Source organism: Glycine max, chromosome 15 (assembly GCF_000004515.6).
Source record: "Glycine max cultivar Williams 82 chromosome 15, Glycine_max_v4.0, whole genome shotgun sequence".
Lineage (NCBI taxonomy): Eukaryota > Viridiplantae > Streptophyta > Magnoliopsida > Fabales > Fabaceae > Glycine > Glycine max.
In genome coordinates this window covers 50,197,048-50,217,556 of record NC_038251.2, presented here as the reverse complement: position 1 = coordinate 50,217,556, position 20,509 = coordinate 50,197,048, and the positions used below count along the sequence as shown (strand labels likewise).

The following is a 20,509-nucleotide window of genomic DNA, read 5'->3' as shown; positions in this document are numbered from 1 at the left end:
GATGAACTCTTAATGGATTTGCAGGTGTTTGCCCAAGATTTTCTTTTGAGAAAGCATTTGACAATGAAGTTCTCTTGGAATCTCTCTCATTTTCTTTTGAGATGATAAGATATTTTGAACAAGCAAAACTCTCTATCAATTTCATCCCAAGTCACACATATATATAGGCCTTTGATGGCCATTCAAAATCCAAATGATAAGATGTGATGGTTGGCAATATTCCTTGAAAATCCTCTCTAGTAATCGATTACAGCATTAGTATAATCGATTACACAGTTAATTTTCTCGAACAGTTGTGACTCTTCATTCAAAATTTGAATTCCTTGGAGAGTTTTTTTGTTTTTTACATGAAACTTATTTTAAAAATCGGTTTGGGTCACCGGGTTTATCCCAAACTGACTGGGTCATCCCGTACCAGATGCATGATTGGTCCAATAACCAAATCGGCTTAGTTATGCCACCGGGTCTCGATCGGACCGATCCGACTAATCGGGTCAGATCGGGTTTTTAAACTATGCTTGCAGGTGATATGTTTGCATTAAGAGAAATGTTAGTGATACTATCTTTGATACTCTCTTCGTGATTTATTGAAATTTTTTAAAATTATCAATTTTAGTAAATCTTATATCTAAATCATGAGAAATAATCATTAAATAATAAGTGGGATCCCACTAAAATTGATGATTTTTAACAAATTTCAATTAATCACATAAAGAATATTAAAAAAAGAGTGTTAGAGGAAGTGTAACTATAATTTCTCTTGCATTATTTTAAGAGTAAATTACATTCATTCCCTTATATACTTTTAGTAATTTGCACTTTGATAACTCTATGTTATCTTTAAAAAAATCTATAATTATTTCCAATGTACTCCAAATTTAATGTATATAATAATAATAATAATAATAATAATAATAATAATAATAATAATAATAATAATAATAATAATAATTTATATCATTATTTTTATTCGACTAAATTAAGTTTTTAAAATTATAATTTCTACATTTGAATTGTGAAAACTAAAAACACAAAATTATAATTAAAAATTCCAATTTTAATGAGAATAGTGATAACATCAATACTAAGATAGCATTTAATTAATTTTATTAATATATTATTTTATATAATATATAATATTATATATAATTTATTAAGTAAATTAAATCTATATCCCTTATATTTTCTTCAAATTGCATCTGATATCCATAGATACCAATACAATCGTGTTACAATAAGGGTTAAGTAATGTCAAATAATGGAAGATATTAGATGCAATTCGCATAAAACACAATTTAATTCTTGTGTTCATAATGTTTGTTGGTAAAATATTGTTTTTATGATATCAATGAACAACAGAAGAAGTAGTTATGTCTTTCCATTTAGAGTGAATTGATGTGTTAAATATTAGATGAAATCAAAATAGAAAAGCCTTATTGTTAATAAGGAAATCCAAGAAATTCAATTGGGATCCGAAAAACCAAATTTGTAAAATATTAATACCTAGAGTAGGAGAAAACCTAAGAGACTTAATTGAGATTTAAATATGGAAGAAAATTCCTACAATTATAAAAATTAGTAGGAAACATTAAGCATTTCTATGGATTTTAATTCACAGGGAATTTCCTGCAAATTCAAATTTTCAAATATATATCATTATCTGTTAATTTTCTTGTGTTTTTCTTTGCAAGAAAACATTATGTGAATTTTTCACAGAAAATTTCCTGCAGATTATAGGATCAACAAGAATAAGTTACCTACAGATTTTAATATGGAAAAAAAATTCGTAGGAAATCCTCATCTATGTTGAAATTTCTAGTAGTAACCAAAGTTGTTCTATGTATAAAAAGACCAAAATATATTTATTTTTAACATTTTTTTTATTAAGAGTATATGTGTTATTTATGTACATACTTTTTATTCATCCAAATAAGAAGAAAGAAAAAATAAACTTCTTTTTATTCTTATTTACTTATTTTCTTTCCTTTTTTTTAAATACCAAACATATGATAAATTCGAAGAAACTCGTGTGTGTGATTGTCATTCAATTTGGGGGGGGGGGGGGGGGGGGGGGGAATGTAGCAGTACAGAGAACTATTTAAAATGCAAAACAGAGTAGTACTTAACTCGTAACTCTCCTAGCTCCAAACTCCAAGTCAATGGGCAATTTTTTTTCTTTAAATGTCAATGAGAGATGATAAATGTATATCTTATTTTTAGGTATATGGTTGGAAAAAAGAAAGAATAGAGAGTAAAAATAAAGGAAGAGAAAGATACTTCATATGATATAATAAAAAAAATTCAAGAGAAAGATAGGAAGAAAAATGAGAAAAATAAATATATGTTAAGTATTTTAAGTCAAACATGCATTTCCATGCATGATCACTTGGGACAAAGACTTCCTTCCATACGTTTACATTCCATCCTCGTACATCAGTACATCTTCATAGTAATAAATAAGAACACAAGGGGTTTTTAATTTTCAGATTTAAAATCGGTCGTCGCAACATGATATCCGTGCAATCATACAATGCACGATGAACAACGGGGAACTATTTTCTTGATCAGAAAGAGTTATCATATTCTCCCAATAATTAAAAAGTATATCATATTTGAAATTTACTGTGGTGGAGGAACTAAATAGAAAAAAAAAACAGCAATTCTAAGATAGAAGATTATGAAAATAGAAGATGGTGATGAAAATACGTTTGATTGGATTTTTGAAAATATTTTTAATGAAATTTTTTTCAAACGAACCAAAAACTGAAAACAATAAAATCTCGTTTCCAGTGTTTTCAGTTGAAATCATGAATCTCATTTGGGTCTAAAATGAAAATGTGATGTCAAAGAATGTAATTTTAAGCAAATCTAAAAATACATTTCTTTTTGAGATTTTGAGTGTTTTTATTTTTTGAAAGCAGAAAACAAGCCGTCAAACCAAACATATTTTCAGAATTCTAATCTTTTAAAAATGAAAACAGTTTTTAAAAAATAAAAACAGAAAATAAAAATGCAAACCAAAGACACCTATTAAAACCATTCGAAAAGGATTAGTTTCTCAAATTTAAAAAATATTCTTTTTTAATTCTTTCACATAGATTAAAAAATACAATTTCTTATCTTGAGAACAAAAACTATAAGTAAACTCATTCTTTCAAACAAAAATTTATAATATATTTTAATTCGAACTTATATTTCCAAAATTTAACCATAGATATTATAAATCTTCGAGTAAGTTACTTTACAGCATAGTCTATTTATACTTTCTGAAAAAAAAAAAGAAGTTACAAACACCATAAAACGGCTCATGTATTTTCCATTACAATAGAAATAGACCTACAATGTACAGTAAAGACATTCGTACCGGTCAAATTAAAATAAGAGTAAAGCATAATCCTATGCGTCATAGTTACTTAATTACACAATGACAAGAGTATTAATTAAAAAATTAAAGAAATTTTTATTAAAATACGTAAAATTATATTATTTATAATTTTTAATATTTTTTTATTATTTCCACAGTTAATACTTACTCTTTTTATTCCTTAATTAATATAACATTAATTAGTAACACCCTTATACAATTTATGCTTAATTAAGAGTGTGAAAAGGAGCCATTTGATAGTGTGAAAACAGAAACATGTTTGTTAGTTATAGGTGTACGATGAGACACCGAACAGTTGAAACCGCCTTGGTCTTGGTCGTGTACGAAAAGGAAAGAAATAGAAGATTCAAAGCGAGTACGCTGTGTACGCGTTGGTTCATGGTTTCATCTTGATCATGGTCACGATGTAACCTTAACTGATAAAACCAACACAACCACACAACTCAACTCCATCTCCACGCTTTCTCAACTGAGTCTTCTCTGCAACTTCTTCTATAAAAAACCATCTTTGTTTTGTTTCTTCACTTGTTTCCTCGTCCACCTTCTGACTTCTGAGGTTTGTTTCATTCATGTTCCTTTCTTTCTTTCTTTCTTTCTTTTTTATTGTTTTTTGGGTACCCTTTGATCTCGGGTTTGTGGTATGTTTTGTTTCTCCTATGTCCTTGGGAAAGTTGCAATCTTTCTTCCTTTTTGGTTTGTGGGAAGTGGTAGTTCTGAACATTTTTTTAAGAAGTTCTTTTGGTTTTTTGGGGTTGAGTTCTGGTTTCTTAATGTTGTTTCTGCCACTGGTGAATTTAGTTCAGTTTTTCATTATTGATCTTCTTTGAGCTGTGAAAAAGCTGCACAAAATTGAATTTGTGTGAAGATATTAACATTTGGTCCCTAAGTGTAGTTTGAGATGCAAAGGATAGCACTTAGAGGTTAGAGCATGAGAAGTTGTGGAATTGTCAAAAGCACGGTTTTCATTTGAAATATTGAACTATTAAGTGTTGAGCAACAATATTTGTGAAAATTCTGAATTCCGAGGTTGAGATGGATTTATAATTCATATGGTTAATGGAACGTTATTAAATGAGTGAGGATAGAAGGCATGATTTGAGTTGATAACTGAGAGAGAACGTTTGTGCTTTTGATCAATTTTATCAGTTTGCATCTTTTTTTCATTTTTTTATTTGTGTCTTACGGTATGGCTTTGAGAACACTTGTGGCAAAACTTGAGTTATCAATTATGTATGTCAGACCTGCTATGGAAAACTATGAATGTACTTTGTTATGCTCTTGCAAGGCCTGAGATTTTTGCATTATCTTTTATCATCAATTAATTGTATGTACTTTCCACTTTATTGTTCGTCAAAATGTTAACACTTTTATGATTCAACCAGGTGATCTTGGAAGTGATTTCATTAGAAGCAATTGATACCATTTGATATTTGAAGCTACTTGTACTTAATTCAGTTATGACTTGTTTTCCTTTATTATTCAGTAAGTCGTCTTCTTCAGCGAGACACGATCCAGAAATTGATGAAGGTAACTTAATTACATGCTATACCAATTAAAGTAGGTTATGCCAAGATGGCATTGTATACTTTCTTAAATTTGATTAATTTTCTAGGGACTTGAATTGAGATATCTGTTATATGATACATTGATAAAAAAAGTCTACTTACAATATTAGATTTCAATTGAATATCAGGTTCTGAATTGAATGTTAGATACTTAGACTAATTGAATTTATTTTGATTAAATATTTCAGGCATTCATAATGTTAAACTCTACTCCTACAAACAACTAAGAAATGCCACTGAAAAGTTTAGTCCAGCCAATAAAATTGGAGAGGGTGGTTTTGGTTCTGTCTACAAGGTAATTAGACCACGCTGCATGCATCATCACACCAATTGGTCTGATCATTGTGTTTTCCTCCTCCTTCTTATGGATGACAAAATTGATAATGAAATCTTAACTTATTATGGTGCATGATCAGGGACGGCTTAAAGATGGAAAAGTTGCTGCAATAAAAGTTCTTTCAGCTGAATCAAGACAAGGGGTGAAGGAATTCTTGACAGAGATTAATGTGATCTCCGAGATAGAGCATGAAAATTTGGTCAAGTTATATGGTTGCTGTGTGGAAAAAAATAACAGAATATTAGTCTACAATTACCTTGAGAACAACAGCCTATCACAAACTCTTCTAGGTAAATGCTGCTTCTTTTTTCTTCTTCTTCTTTTGGTTTGGGTAACTGTCTATTTTTCTGTTGATGCTTAGCATGAAACATGGAAAGTTGTCTCATTCTTTTTAATCAATTTTTTTCGCTCTCTTTATTTATAGGTGGAGGTCACAATAGTCTCTACTTTGATTGGGGAACTCGATGTAAAATATGCATTGGGGTTGCACGTGGGCTTGCCTATCTTCATGAAGAAGTGAGGCCTCATATTGTTCATAGGGATATAAAAGCAAGCAATATCCTCCTTGACAAAGATCTTACACCCAAGATTTCAGATTTTGGTCTTGCAAAGCTTATTCCAGCAAACATGACTCATGTCAGCACACGTGTAGCAGGAACATTGTAAGTATTGTAAATTACATTCACTGAAGAAGTTGGAAAATTTTTATTTTGTTTTGTTTTTCCCCTTGAAATGGTAAAGAAAACTTCACAATTCCAAATTTTAAGACTTGAACCCTCCCCCTCAATTTCCAAGTTTCATATTCAAGATCTTTTACTTGCACATCGATGTTAACAAGACTGATCACATCCTGTATAATATACTGTTTTAGTGGTGACACAAGATTGAGTCAGTCCTGTGCACTAATATTTAGTTCAAAAACTGCAATGTACACATAATCTGACTGGTTCCAACTTCATCTGTTTGAACAAAATCCCCGAGATCTTTGACAGTGCTACCAAACTATTAATGAATGTTAATGAAAACTTCATATTTGCTTTAGGATATTATGATGTTATATATGACTATTTACTCTATATTTTTCCCTTCTTACTTGGTAGAGAGGAATGCTTCTCTTTTTCTGTTTTCATAAGCATGTAACAGTTTTTAATCACCTATTTTATATCAGAAATTTGCTGATGCATCAATGCATGGTTTTCTTTCAGAGGTTATTTGGCACCAGAGTATGCGATAGGGGGGAAGCTAACAAGGAAAGCAGACATTTACAGCTTTGGCGTCCTCCTTGCGGAAATTATCAGTGGAAGATGTAACATAAACTCACGATTACCAATAGAAGAACAATTTCTTCTGGAGAGGGTATGCATGTCTCATATTCTCCATCGTATTGGCGTATCTTTTACTAGCATCAATTCTTACAGCCAGTTTTGCTTATTCAATCTTCATTTATTCTAACTAAACATGAATTCACCATATTCATTTAGTAATTACTTACCTGAAGTCCCAAATGTTTAATGGACCTATATGTGCTCATCTACATGTAAAAGTTTAGCTCCCTATTTGGTTTTAACTCCCTATAAGATTCTTATAGGAATATATTAGGAAGCCACCTATTACTAAGGCGCATATTAGGTAGGAGCACAGAGAATCCAGGGCTCAGGGAGGGCATGTTGATATAATAGATTGCAAGAGAAACAATCAAGGGAACTGGTTGGAAAAAATTAGTTAAGAGTGAGGGAGGGCAAAGGGTCTCTCAAATACTGTGCTATCTATTTTTTGTTTCAGTTCTTTGAATATGGTTGTGAATCCTCCACACAGGTACTGATTTCAGATTGTTATCAGTATCTGCAGAAGAATAGTACAGTAGATTTACCATGACAGAGTGTGTTTTGATCCAGTTTTTATCAGAATGTTGAAGGACTATGTCTGTTGTCCCTCTCTCGAGAAGAAAGTCTTATCATACATAAACTGGAATTGCTAACTTCACTTTTTTTTTTCTAGGCTGTCATTTCATTGCATAAGTGTGATCATATTCTAAAGGATTATATGAGATTTATGGACCTTCTCTTAATTAGCTTCTGTTCTTGCAGACATGGGACCTTTATGAGCGAAAGGAATTGGTTGAACTGGTGGATATATCACTAAACGGGGAATTCGATGCTGAGCAGGCTTGTAAGTTTCTGAAGATTAGCCTTCTTTGCACTCAAGAATCCCCGAAGCTCCGGCCATCGATGTCTTCTGTGGTCAAGATGCTCACTGGAAAAATGGATGTTAATGACAGTAAGATAACAAAACCTGCCTTAATTTCTGATTTTATGGACCTTAAAGTTAGAAGGAACGAAGAAAGTAGTATTGATATGAAGAATTCATCTATGTATACAACCTCTTCTTCAGACAACCATGATAGTACCATGTCATTTGCCACAACTACTACCTTTGCAGCAATATATGATGAAAGCATGTAAACATTGATCAATAAGATTTGTCCTTTACTAAAAAAAATGTTTTGATTTGTTTAGGCATGTATCTCATGTAAATTTTGCAACCTTTTAGATACTTTTTGAGTGATTTTTTTCCTGGATGTAGTCCTCCATGACTAGGAAGTTGCTATGTGCTGTTCTGTAAATATAAACGGGGTTTGTGTTCGATGATAAATTTGAAGATCTTTTAGTTTTCTATGTATTCTGCTTGTCTCATTATTTGTCTTTCTCAAAACCAAAAACCGTCACAAAAAAAAGCCCTTTGTAAGTCCATATGAACTTCAGATTATAGACACACATTTTTTATTTTTCACACGATGTCATTTGATTTGTCTTGAACAAGGAATTCAGATTTAGGGTGTGTTTGCATCTCCGTGGATCACATTCAACACCAATTCACTGTGAGAAAAGTGTTGTTGAACATTGGAGAGTGGGAATGGTTAAAAACACACTCAGCAATAACGTTGCAAGAGATAACTTTAAGGGTGTATTTGGTATTGAGAGGAGAAATAATGTAGATGGAAATAAAAAATGGAGAATGAAAATTGGTGAGAAATAAAATGAGAAGTTGAGTTGTTTGGTTAAAGAGAAATATAGAAGAAATAAGAGAGATATGAATGAAAATAAGTAAGAAATATTACAAGGGAATTTCATCATTTTAAAACTTATTTTATCTTATTTCTCCTCCAGCAAACACTCAAATATTATTTTCATCTTTTCAATATTATTTCATAATCTGATCCGAACTCCTCAAAACAACACAACTTCATAGTTTTACATGGAATTTCTCCTCCACCAAACACTCATTATTTTTGCAGTTTTACTTCAGTTCTAGATAAAGAGAATATTTTTTAATGACAATCTTATCATAAAAACAAGCTTAAATCATAACAAGCATTAAACACGAAAGTAAAACATTAATATTGAAGAACAAGATGAAGAAATTCAGCTACTCCTTTCCATGCATAGCATCCAAAATACAATAATGGAGGAAAAAGATGAGTGAAAGGAGCAATGGGAGATTATTTTCTTGACAAAACAATGTATTCACGAAGCCAATATCTTCATAATGACGGGGTAAATCCTTTATATACAAGCCAAAATATCCTAGCATTTTAGTCACAATTCACTTAAGTGAATAAAAATGGCTCAAGTGGATCCCCCAAGATTTCAAATTCTCCAAAATGGCTAATTCATTTGAGTGAATTCATTTAAGCGAATCTTGCTCGGAGGCTCCTTCTTCAAACGTCAAAGTTCCTTGCTCCAAATTATTTTTCTATCCAATCTCCATTCCTACAAAAAGTTCCATCAATTTATTATATAAAAGAGATTAATAAAATTGAAAAACGAAGTACTTATCAAATTACAACTAACTTAACTAAACATTGTTCTAAATAAGAGAAAATAACATAATTGCTTAAAGATGCTTCTCACAATTAAGTATTTATGGCAATTATGAGATTCTTCTTCGAAAAATATCCTTATCAATTGATCCTAATCTTACTAACACTGAAAAGACTTCAGCATATAAAAAGAATTATCGTTGACGGGTGTTGGATCTATCTCTTATATAATACTTAATTTTTCTACTTTTACTCGATATGAAATTTTACCTCACACTTGTCCTTCGGCAAAAGTCGTTTTACTTCAAAGTCTACAATTTACAATTTGAACAATATCAGTTACTATTCTGAAAAGCTTATAAAATAAGCTAAACTATAGTTTCACTTTATTTCTTTGTTATTGTTTAATTGGAAATTTTTGTTAGGTTGAAAACTATTGGGATAAAAACTTAACTCACAGAATGAAGAGAGATGAATGCACACATTTTATTGAATAATAATCTGTTTAAATAGAGATTTTTGTAATTGAACGAAATTATAAAAGTAATAACTGACTTCCTAAACAATAACCATTAACATAATAGCTATTGTAACTTAAAGGAATCATAAAAGATAATTGTAACTGAAAATAAACAGTCCTAAGCACTCATGATAGGCAACTGCTGATACACACATTCAACACTCCTCCTTGTATCAGTGGTTGACAAGTCCAAGTTTCTCTCTTAGTAACTCAAATCTGCTTCTCGGAAGAGCTTTGGTCAAGGATGTTTCCAAGTCTGATTTTTATCAATCATGACAAGCTCCTCCTGCATTGCAGCACTCCATTTTGGATCTTCCTTTGCATCCCAATATCCTACAGGTTCTAGAACTGCTACATTGCAACGTTCATAAATATCTGAGAGCAATATAGTGCCTCTCACGGGTGCATCATCAATTAACTCATCTTGATTTTTCAAAGGATCAGCTATCAGCATCTTTTCAGTATCATTCCAGCTCCATTTCTCATTCTCCATGAAGTACACGTCCCTGCTTATCAGAATTTTCCTTGTATGAGGTTGAAAAACTCTATAAGCTTTAGATACTGAACTATATCCCACAAAGATACCAGGTTCAGCTTTTTTGTCTAGCTTGTCTCTCTTAATCTGTGACACATAAGTAAAACACAAGCATCCAAATACTTTAAAATTTTTCAAGGAAGGTTTATAACCATACCAAGTCTCAAAAGGAGTCTTCCCGTTTATTGCTTTGGTGGGAAGTCGATTTAGCAAGAATATTGCAGTGTTTGCAGCTTCTGCCCAATATTCCTTAGGTAACCCTTTCTCATGAAGCATACATCTAATCATTTCCATTATCATCTGATTCTTTCTTTCACTAACCCCATTTTGTTGAGGGGTGTAAGGAGCTGTTAATTGATGCTCAATGTCTGCTTCCTCACAAAACATGGTGAATTATGCTGATCCACTGCTTAAATCTCCAAAATACACCTACAACCTCTGACTTAGACTTGAGAAAGTAAATCCAACACATTCTGGTGAAATCATCTATACAGATGATATAATATTTACTCTCTTTAAGCGAAGCAGTCCTTTGAGGTCTGACCAAATCTATGTGAATCAACTGCAGCTTCTCTGTTGCTCTCCAGGTTGATTGTTTGAAGGGTAATCTTGCTTGCTTGCCATATTGACATGCTTCACAGCTTGGTAATTTAGAATCTAAGTGAGGTAAGCCATGAACTAACTCCTTGCGTTGCATGTTCAGCACAACTGCATGATGAAAATGGCTTAACCTTTTGTGCCAAGTCTCTGTACTGTTTTTCGTAGTTGGATAGGTTGTTTGCTCCTTCTTCAGTGGGTCAAATGAGAAACTTTTGCCTCTCATTTTGATACTGAAAATTTTCTTGTCATTGACATCTTTAATCAAATAGTGCTTATTTTCAAAGATGACTTTAAACCCCTTCTCAACCAATTGTCCCACACTTAGCAAGTTTTGATCAATCTTAGGTACATACAAAACATCATAAATTAATTTTGTACTAGTGCAACTTTCGATGGCTATAGTTCACTTTCCTTCAACAATGATAGGATCACCATTTCTGATTCTAACTTTTGATACATGTGATCTGTCTAACTCTCTGAAAAGCTCTTGATCGTGGGTCATGTGGTTGGTACAACCACTATCCACTAACCTACATCCAGTTGAGCTACTGCTTGTAAAACAAGTTGCTACAAACAATTGATTTTCTTCCTCTTGTTGATCTGCAACTTGAGCCTCATTCTTTTGTTGAAGATTGCTTTTGCAAATTCTCACATGATGCCCCAACTTGTTGCACTTTTCACACTTAACATCGGGTCTTCTCCAACATTTGAAAGGAGGATGACCCATTCTGCCACAGTGCTTGCAAGGAGGAAATCCTTTGTTGTTGTCTCCACTTTTGTTGCTAGTGTTACCCGCTGCTTCTTGTGTATTGAAATTCTTCTTGTTGTATTTCTTCCACTTGCTTTTCTCTCCTTGGTTAATTTGCAATTTAGCTTGCAATACTCCTTCCACAGAATCATCAGCCCTCATTCTTCTTCTTTGCTCTTGGGATTGCAAAGCATTTACAAGTTCTGCCAAGGTAAGTTTTGACAGATCCTTAGTATTCTCCAAGGCTGTAATAGTAGCCTCAAATCTTTCAGGGACAGTCACCAGTATTTTTTCAACTATTCTTAAATTGGAAAATTCAGAACCAAGCAATCTTACTTTGTTGGCAATGCTAAGAAGCTTGTTAGCATACTCTTTAATTGTTTCGAACTCCTTCATTTTCTGCATCTCAAATTCTCTAACTAAATTCAGGGCTTGCATTCCCTTAATCCTTTCATCTCCTTCGTATTCATTCTTAAGGAAACTCCAGATTTCATATGCTGATTTGATGGTCATTATTCTAGTGAAAATTTCTTTTGAGATAGCAGCAAATAAAGAAGCTCTTGCCTTTGACTTTCTTGTTTTCCTCTCCTTTTAATTTTTTATCTGAGTCATTGTTGGATTGGTTGGTAAAGGAAGAACTTCGTAGTCTTCCTCAACCGCTTCCCAGAGATCATTTGCCTCCAAATGTGCCTCCATTTTTGCTGCCCAGATTTCATGATTATCACCATCAAACATAGGTGGTGCTAGTGCTGTGTACGGTGTTTTAGAATCCATCTATTTGATGAATTGAAGCAAGGTGTGTTGGCTTTTTGTGGTGGGTTTCACTCGGTTCACTCACAGGTCCCTCTTAAGAAGAAGGCTCTGATACCAATCTGTTGGAAAAAAAAAACTTAACTCACAGAATGAAGAGAGATGAATGCACACATTTTATTGAATAATAATCTATTTAAATAGAGATTTTTGTAACTGAACGAAATTATAAAAGTAATAACTGACTTCCTAAACAATAACCACTAACATAATAGTTATTGTAACTGAAAGGAATCATAAAAGACAATTGTAACTGAAAATAAACAGTCCTAAGCATTCATGATAGGCAACTGCTGATACACACATTCAACAAAAACACTCAATTGGTTTATAGACTACTTTTTTTGCAGGTGTTCCTGGATGATTTCCTACAACCCGTGAATCTCTTATTTGCTCATTGTACACTTCTTAGACAGTTACAGAGATATCATAACGATAAAGTTTTTGTCTCTCCTTGATTATGTCGAACATTTTTTCAAGAGTCCTGAAAATGAAACTAACACAAGTCTCTCTTCTATTTCCATATGCAAAAATGCATACATTGTACCCTTCTAGAACTGAGGGTGCAAATGGTGTTGTGTCTTCAAAAATATCAGCTATAAAAGAAAACAATACAAATCTATCAAAATTAGCATTATGTTCCTTTCAGAACCATCTAAAGAATTGATGCCATCAGCTTGGGGACCAAATACAACATTGAACTTGAAAGTCTTTTTATGACCAAATAAGGGACTTAATTAACATCTTTCGCAGATTCAAAATATAATACCATTATTGCTCCTATTGCTATCTCTTCGGCATTGAGAGGTCTACAACAACAAAAGACCCTTATATTTCCTGAAGAAGAATAGTTACTAAAGCATCATATTTTTATCTCCTCCAAGTCTTAGTTAGTATTACAGATATAGGATATTCATGTTATTAGAGTTGGCTATTAAGCCACAGTGTACTCATCTACACTGATTTTTTTCCCATGGTTCACTACTGCGCTTCAAGTGAACTCCAAAACCTGATTTTTTTTCGTAAATACACCTTTTCTCTTCTACTTTTTCCCAATCTACATTACTTTGCAATTTAATTCCCAATATACACTACTTGGGACTTTGATGTAAGCTCCATTGGAGCTTGTAGGCCTAGAATCTTCTTCATCAATGGATTCTTTTGCTTCTTGGAATATGAATGGCAGCGGAATGGAGAAGGAAGAGAGAAAGGAGACGCCACTTCAAGGAGAAGATGGATCTAAAAGAAGCTCACCACCATAGGAGGCCACGGATAAAAGCTTGGAGGAAGAAGGAGATGAATGAAGGGAGAGGAAGAGAAGAGCACGGAATTTTGTGCTATAAAAAAGCTCTGAAATCTAAAGTTTAATTTTCAAATGATCAAAGTTCCAAAAAATGCACTCACATGACCTTTATTTATAATCTAAGTGTCACACAAAATTGGAGGAAAATTTTAATTTCAATTCAAATTTTACTTGAATTTGAAATTGAATTTGTGGAGCCAAATTTTGGAGCCAAAATTTCACTGATTATGATTAGTGAATTTCAGTTATGGTTCAGCCCACTAATCCAAGATCAATTCCAAAATTCTCCACTAAGTGTGCTTAGGTGTCATGAGACATGTAAAGCACGAAGGACATACACAAAGTATAACTATATGATGTGGTGATGGGGTGTAGTAAGCAAATGTTCACCTCCCCCTCTAAAATTTAATTGGATTGGGCTTCTACCAATTCAATTAAATTTATTTCCCAACACACATCAAATATTCACTTAGTGCATGCGAAATTACAAAATTACCCCTAATACAAAAATTAGTCTAGGTGCCCTAAAATACAAGGGTTGAAAAATCCTATATTTCTAGGGTATCCTATCTACATTATGGAGCCCTAAATACAAGGATCAAATATAATGACATCCTAATCTAATATGTACAAAGATAATTGGACCTAACCTTGGCTCATGGGTTCAGAAATCTACCCTAAGGTTCATGAGAACCCTAAGGTCTTCTTCAGCAGCTCTAGCCCAATCCTCTTGGAGCCTCTCGCTCATGGCTCTAGTGATTGGTCTCTTCCTAGGGAGGATTGTATCAGACTTTCTCTCTCCTTTTTGTTTTTTTTTTAATTTAAAATATTATAAAATATAAATTATATTATATAATCTTTTAATTGGTTTTAAAATTACTTATTTATTAAATTAAATTTTATAATTTTGTTTTTATTTTTTTAAAGAAAATGATATTATTAAATATAATTATTTTTTTATTATTTAATTTCCAAATAGTGTACATTAGAAATTAAATTGTAAAGTAGTGCAGATTGGGAAAAAGCATAAGAAAAAAAGTGTATTTACGGAAGAAAAAAAAAACTCCAAAACCTTAATTTCTCATGTTTGGTATTCTTTGGTAGGGGCCTTAATTTCTTATGTTTAGTATTCTTTGGTGGGGAAAAGTTTTGAGTTTCCTGATAATTTTGGGGTCAAGAATCTTAATTTTCCATGTTTGTTATCTATTTTTTTCCTAATAAGATTTTTAATATTTTTTAACAAATTTCTCATGAAAATTTTCACATGTGAAAGGGTGAGAATCTTATTTTTTTTAATTTAATTTTTTCATTACAATAAAAATATTCTGTTACTCTTATTAAAATAATTGATAAAATATTACTTAACTCTTTAATTCCTAAAAATTTATTTAATTATTTTTTATAACCGACCAAATGAATTTGTACTCAATTCTAGAGTCCATGATTCTAGGAAATCATGATTCTCGAATATAACAAAACTTCTTTCCTATCCAACGTTTCCATATTCTAAAATTCTTTATGTAACACTCTTACTTTCTTCTAATATTTGTTTAAGTAAATTATATGTTTTTCTATTTTCTCAGTATTAATATGAAACTAGTCAAAATGTTAAAATTATGACTGATAGTTGAATATGAAAGTATAAAAGTCTCGAAAAGAGATTTTTAATTAATTTTTAAGAAACTAAGCCAAATTATTATTAACAAAAACAAATAGAAAAATGTTAATTTAAAATAATATTGGATAGAAGGAAATTTATAATTTTAATATTAGAATAATAAAACTAATTAATTTAGATGAATATGATAATTATTTTAATAAAAAACTAATATAAGAAATTCAAAATAAGTTTATAAGATTAAACTTGGGTCTATTTTTGTGGGCTGGACGTATAAATTAGGCTTCCTTTTGTTGCTAAGTATACTCCTACTTTCTTCTTCTTCAAGTGTTTATTATCATATACTCTTTATACTCATAATGTTGATGCATAACCTTTATTCGGGATTCTGAATGTACTTTCAAGAACAATGTTTAATTTTAATATTTTGGAAAGTATTTTCTGAAATAAAATTATATTTTTAACACTTTGAAAAATACTTATTGGAATACATTTTTTTATTTCAAAAAATACATTTTGGAATATTGTTTTGTGTTTTAGAAATACTTTCTGGAATATGAAAAAAAAAACATTCAAAAAGATTCAAGCAGAACACAAGGATCATTAAAAACCCTATATGAAAGAGTGGTATTTAACTAAAAGGAGAATGAATACATCAGTCCTACCCAGCCAAAACTAAAAGTAGATAAAAGTAAAATAAATAAAAAAAGACTAAAATATGATTTTGATCTTTAATACATATTTGGATTTTGTGTTCTTTTTTTATAAAAAAAATTATTACATTGAGAAAGAGGGAACCCCCTTGCAACCGTCACTCCTTTTATGAGACTATTTTTATGACAGCTAAGTACATCTTTGGTAATGGGTAATGTGATACACCTAGTTTAACACATTTTTTCTATCCTAAAATAATAGTCATTTTAAATTATTTAACAAAAGTAAAAAAAATTACAAAATTAATTTTATATCATCATTAATTCATTTATATATTTTATTATTTATCATTAATATTATAAAAAATATAATATATGTTACATTAAAAAATTTAAATAAATTAAAATATGATTTTGATTTTTAATAAATATCTGAATTTTATATTCAATTCTTGATAGTAAAAAATTATTACATTGAATCTATGATAAAATAATTTTTTTTTATCTTTGACACTTTTTATAATTTTTAATAAATTAGTAAGTTTTGTATTTATTCCTAATAATTTTTTTATTTGTTATTAATCTTAAAGAGACTTATAACACAAAATTAATTAGCTATAAAATATTTTAGAAAAATTTATAAAAAAAACACAAAATTTATTAATATATTAAGAACCTATAACATATTATTTTAGGCCGTGAAATAATGAGATAAGTGTTACACGATATTTTAACGTTGACACATAGTGCCTAATACCTCACGTGCACGCGAGGGAATTTCCACCGAGCGAGCTTCTAATACAAATTATACAATGCAATGCATAAGTGATAACTCATAAGTATCAAATTAACTATGAAAATGAAATTAAAAAAGATCAAATCACATTTAATGTGATCTTATCTAAAGTCTAACATTCCCTCACTCTATAAATCGAGAAGCAGCTGCGGAGAATGCTAGCAATTCTCCTCATTCTCTCATTCTTTTAAAACACTCCTTAATAATAATAATAATAATAATAATAATAATAATAATAATAATAGTAATAATAATAATTGAAGGCTTAAGAGATCCAAGCATGATGGAATTCTAGCATACAAAGGCTTTAAGCTTCGTTCATCTTAAAAAAACATATTAAAATGATGGTGAGAATCTTTAACTAGTGTATGGATTATATGCCATTTATTTTTTTCTTTTAACTCCAAGTCCATTTGAAAAATAGAATGGAACGAAAGAGTACTGATGAATTTTTTAGAAGTTGAGAAAGAGGGAGCCCCCTTGCACCCGTCACTCCTTTTATGAGACTATTTCTATGACTCTAGCTAAGTACATCTTTCGTAATGGCTAATGTGGTACACCTAGTCTAACACATGAATTTTATTTTTTCGATCCTAAAATATTAGTCATTTTAAATTATTTAACACAGGTAAAAAATAAAATAAAAAAATTTACAAAATTAATTTTATATCATTATTAATTCATTTATATGTTTTATTGTTTATCATTAATATGATAAGAAATATAAGTGAAAAAATGTAATTCATGATAGGTTTAATTACTTATTTGATTCTTATAGTTTTAGGATTTGTATATTTCCAGTTCTAATAGTTTGAAAGTAATTTTTTTAGTCTCTATAATTTACATTTTAATTCTTTTTTAGTCTCTATAGTTTATACTTTAATTTTCTTTTAGTCCATGTAGTTTGAAAATAATTTTTTTAGTCTTTATTATTTGTATTTTAATTTTCTTTTAGTCTCTGAAAGTAATTTTGTAGTTCCTATAATTTATATTTTAATTCCCTTCTAGTCCTTATCATCAAATAAGAGTAATATTATCAATTATAATTAGTTACAAAAATATTAGCAAATAATTCGTAACTAATTTATTACAAGATAATTTATAATAAAAAATATTTGATAATTTATAATTAAATTGTAACTAATTATTTTTATATATATTTTTTGTAATAAGGACTAAAAGATAATTAAAATACAAATTATAGGGACTAAAAAGATCATTGTCAAACTATAGAGACTAAAACAAATTAAAATACAAATTATAAGAATTAAAAGAGAATTAAAATATAAATGATAAGAACTAAAAATATACCACTTTTAAACTATAAAAACTAGGTATGAATCGTGAAATTATATAAATCAAATGAGTAATTTAACCTTGATGTCACATTAAAAAATTAAAATAATAATTATAATGAGACAATTTTTTTTTTACGCAATAATTATAATAAGATGGAGGAAGTATTTGTTTTAATTAATAGGCAATGCAGCAGGGATTCAAGCTTGATGCTGATAGACATTATCACCATTAATGTACATCTTCAAATTTTCTTACAATAAAACAAAAAATCATAAATTTGAAAAAGACATTTATGACTGTCAAAGAGTGCCTACTAATTTCTAACAGGTAATCTATCAAAATTATTGTGGGAACAATTCTAAGTTTCTAACACAACAAGCCAATACCCCTACACAAACTTGGTCCAAAGAAAGAAACAACTCATTTGAATATTCTAACTATTTCAGTGTTCTCCCTGGCCTATATATTATAAATAGCTAGCCCACCACCACAAAACAATCTCATAATCATAACACACAACATCTTATCCTGCTGAACACAAAAAATTAAATGGGTTTCAATTTGATAGGGAGCTCCATTTTTGCAATGATTTTCATAATTGGTGTGACTGAAGCTACAAATTACACGGTTGGTGACAGCTTCGGATGGAGCGTTCCCAGCAACAAGAGTTTCTATACAGACTGGGCTAGCACCAAGAAATTCTTCGTTGGTGACAATCTTAGTAAGTTTTAATCAGTGCCCATCCTCATCCTGCTAAAATTCATTCATTTATTTCACCGGAAACAAATATGTTAAAAGTTGGTTCATTTATGTGGAAAAAAAAGACAAAATATATTTTTGGTTCAGATACTTTGATTCAAATTTGATTTTAATCCTATTGTTTTTAATTCATCAATTTGATCCATATACTTTAAAAAAATGAGTGAATTTAGTCTCTATATTTTAAATAAATAGGTAGATTTAGTCGATCGTTAATTCACATAAACTAAATTCACTTATACTTTAAAGTACGTATAAGAACTAAATTGATTTGTTTGAAACTACAAAAACTAAGTTTGCTAAAAGTATAAAAATAAAATACATATTTTATCAGAAAAAGAAAGTATTGCTTACTAATAGAAACTAAACATTAAATGTTCAGATAGTCTTTTGCAAAAAAAAATTAATGAAAATAAGTGTTAAGGATATAATAGTCTTTGCAAAAGAACAATGAGTTTTAGTGCAGTTAGTTTAGTAATGTATATGAGTTGTTACCAAGTATTTGAGTTCGAATCCTTTCTAAAAAAAAAAAAAAAAATAGTCTTTGCTAAATGAAAAACAAATTAGAAAAGGGTGGATCATTAAACACTGTCTTATCCTTGCATATAAAGATGTTATTTCCAAATTCAAACCCATAAGAACCAATCACCAAAGCATACCTTTACCACTATATCAAGACTACTCGTCCTCAAATGGAAAGCATATAGTTTGTATAAAAATATTAAGAGTCTATAATGTATTAATAGTTAATTTGCACAGAAACTACTGCATTATGATTATTGTTGCTTCAATCTTCTGACTTTTGGTGCACAATGGTTCTTGGATCGATCAGTTTTCAACTGGAACGGGAATCATTCGATAAAAATTACGATGAAGACTATTGACTACGAGAGTTGCAATTCCAGCTGGTTTGATGCTCTCACGTACCTGGTCACAAAAAATGGGACGGCTATGTCTATACATACTATTGATGCTCCAATTGGGTATCGCTACTTTTACTGCATCGTTGGTAATCACTGTGAATTAGGTCAGAAGTTTAGTATCAACGTTCAGTCTCATTCTGGTTCTTCTCCTGCTCCTGCTCCTGCACCCTCTTTCGGAATCTTATCTGCATTTTTGTCTAGCTTGGCTGTGTATTTCTTCACCCTTACCCGGTAGTTAGTTACTTTGACTGTGACTTGGATGGTTGCATTCTTTTGATCTTATAGGCTTGTTGGTTTTTTTTTCTCTTTTCTTGCTTTACAATGATTATATCAATGTTCTAACCTATGATCTCATGCATATTATCTCAACCTCCCACCACTAGGTTAATCCCAATGGTTAGGCTTGTTGGGTTGTTTGTCATTCAATAAATGTTGTATTGTTTTTTATTTTTAAGAAAAATAAATAAATAAATGTTGCACTACTACCTGCAACATATTATAACTTGAGAGAAAGGTTAGGATAATAGATTTTATAAATTTTTATTTTATTTACAACTTTTTCTTTTTATTAATTATTAAAAAAATTAAATACAATATTAAAAAGAAAAAACTGTAAGTGAAAGTATCTGTTGTCTCATATATTGCTGGAAAAATATCGTACGCATCGATATGAAAAGAAAATATTTGATGTGTGAAGACATTATTTAATCTAGCATCAATTATTATAACCGGTTTATTTTTTAATCTTCATCTATTCTAACCGAACTCTAATTCACGCTATTCATTTAGTAATTAATTACTTACCTGAAGTCCCCCAATGTTAAACCGTGTATGATCA

At 30.4% G+C, this 20,509-nt stretch overlaps 3 protein-coding genes across 3 annotated transcripts; 2 read left to right on the top strand and 1 right to left on the bottom strand.

Annotated features, from left to right (window-relative positions):
- The first annotated feature begins 3,635 nt into the window (after positions 1 to 3,635).
- On the top strand, positions 3,636 to 7,939 carry LOC100782320 (cold-responsive protein kinase 1). Its single transcript, XM_006598119.4, has 7 exons — positions 3,636 to 3,941; positions 4,768 to 4,912; positions 5,139 to 5,245; positions 5,367 to 5,577; positions 5,712 to 5,949; positions 6,493 to 6,643; positions 7,375 to 7,939. Exons 2-7 carry the CDS (start codon positions 4,843 to 4,845, stop codon positions 7,747 to 7,749), a joined length of 1,152 nt encoding a protein of 383 aa, XP_006598182.1. The 5' UTR covers positions 3,636 to 3,941; positions 4,768 to 4,842; the 3' UTR covers positions 7,750 to 7,939.
- Positions 7,940 to 11,165: 3,226 nt separating this feature from the next.
- Positions 11,166 to 12,023, bottom strand: LOC102664759 (uncharacterized). Its single transcript, XM_006598575.1, has one exon. The coding sequence runs from the start codon at positions 12,021 to 12,023 to the stop codon at positions 11,166 to 11,168; it is 858 nt and encodes a 285-aa protein (XP_006598638.1).
- Positions 12,024 to 18,499: 6,476 nt separating this feature from the next.
- LOC102665895 (cucumber peeling cupredoxin) lies at positions 18,500 to 20,173 on the top strand. The gene is made up of 2 exons (XM_006598118.4): positions 18,500 to 18,710; positions 19,581 to 20,173. Exons 1-2 carry the CDS (start codon positions 18,539 to 18,541, stop codon positions 19,904 to 19,906), a joined length of 498 nt encoding a protein of 165 aa, XP_006598181.1. The 5' UTR covers positions 18,500 to 18,538; the 3' UTR covers positions 19,907 to 20,173.
- Positions 20,174 to 20,509: the final 336 nt, after the last annotated feature.

What these genes read in the sequence shown, in the direction of transcription:
- LOC100782320 (XM_006598119.4), top strand. Translation starts at nt 4,843, where the DNA reads ATGACTTGTTTTCCTTTATTATTCAGTAAGTCGTCTTCTTCAGCGAGA. An exon ending in GTTTTGGTTCTGTCTACAAG is followed by an intron (nt 5,246 to 5,366) that starts GTAATTAGACCA and finishes GTGCATGATCAG; the next exon opens with GGACGGCTTAAAGATGGAAA. An exon ending in AACAATTTCTTCTGGAGAGG is followed by an intron (nt 6,644 to 7,374) that starts GTATGCATGTCT and finishes CTGTTCTTGCAG; the next exon opens with ACATGGGACCTTTATGAGCG.
- LOC102665895 (XM_006598118.4), top strand. Translation starts at nt 18,539, where the DNA reads ATGGGTTTCAATTTGATAGGGAGCTCCATTTTTGCAATGATTTTCATA. An exon ending in CTTCGTTGGTGACAATCTTA is followed by an intron (nt 18,711 to 19,580) that starts GTAAGTTTTAAT and finishes TGGATCGATCAG; the next exon opens with TTTTCAACTGGAACGGGAAT.
- LOC102664759 (XM_006598575.1), bottom strand. Translation starts at nt 12,023, where the DNA reads ATGACCATCAAATCAGCATATGAAATCTGGAGTTTCCTTAAGAATGAA.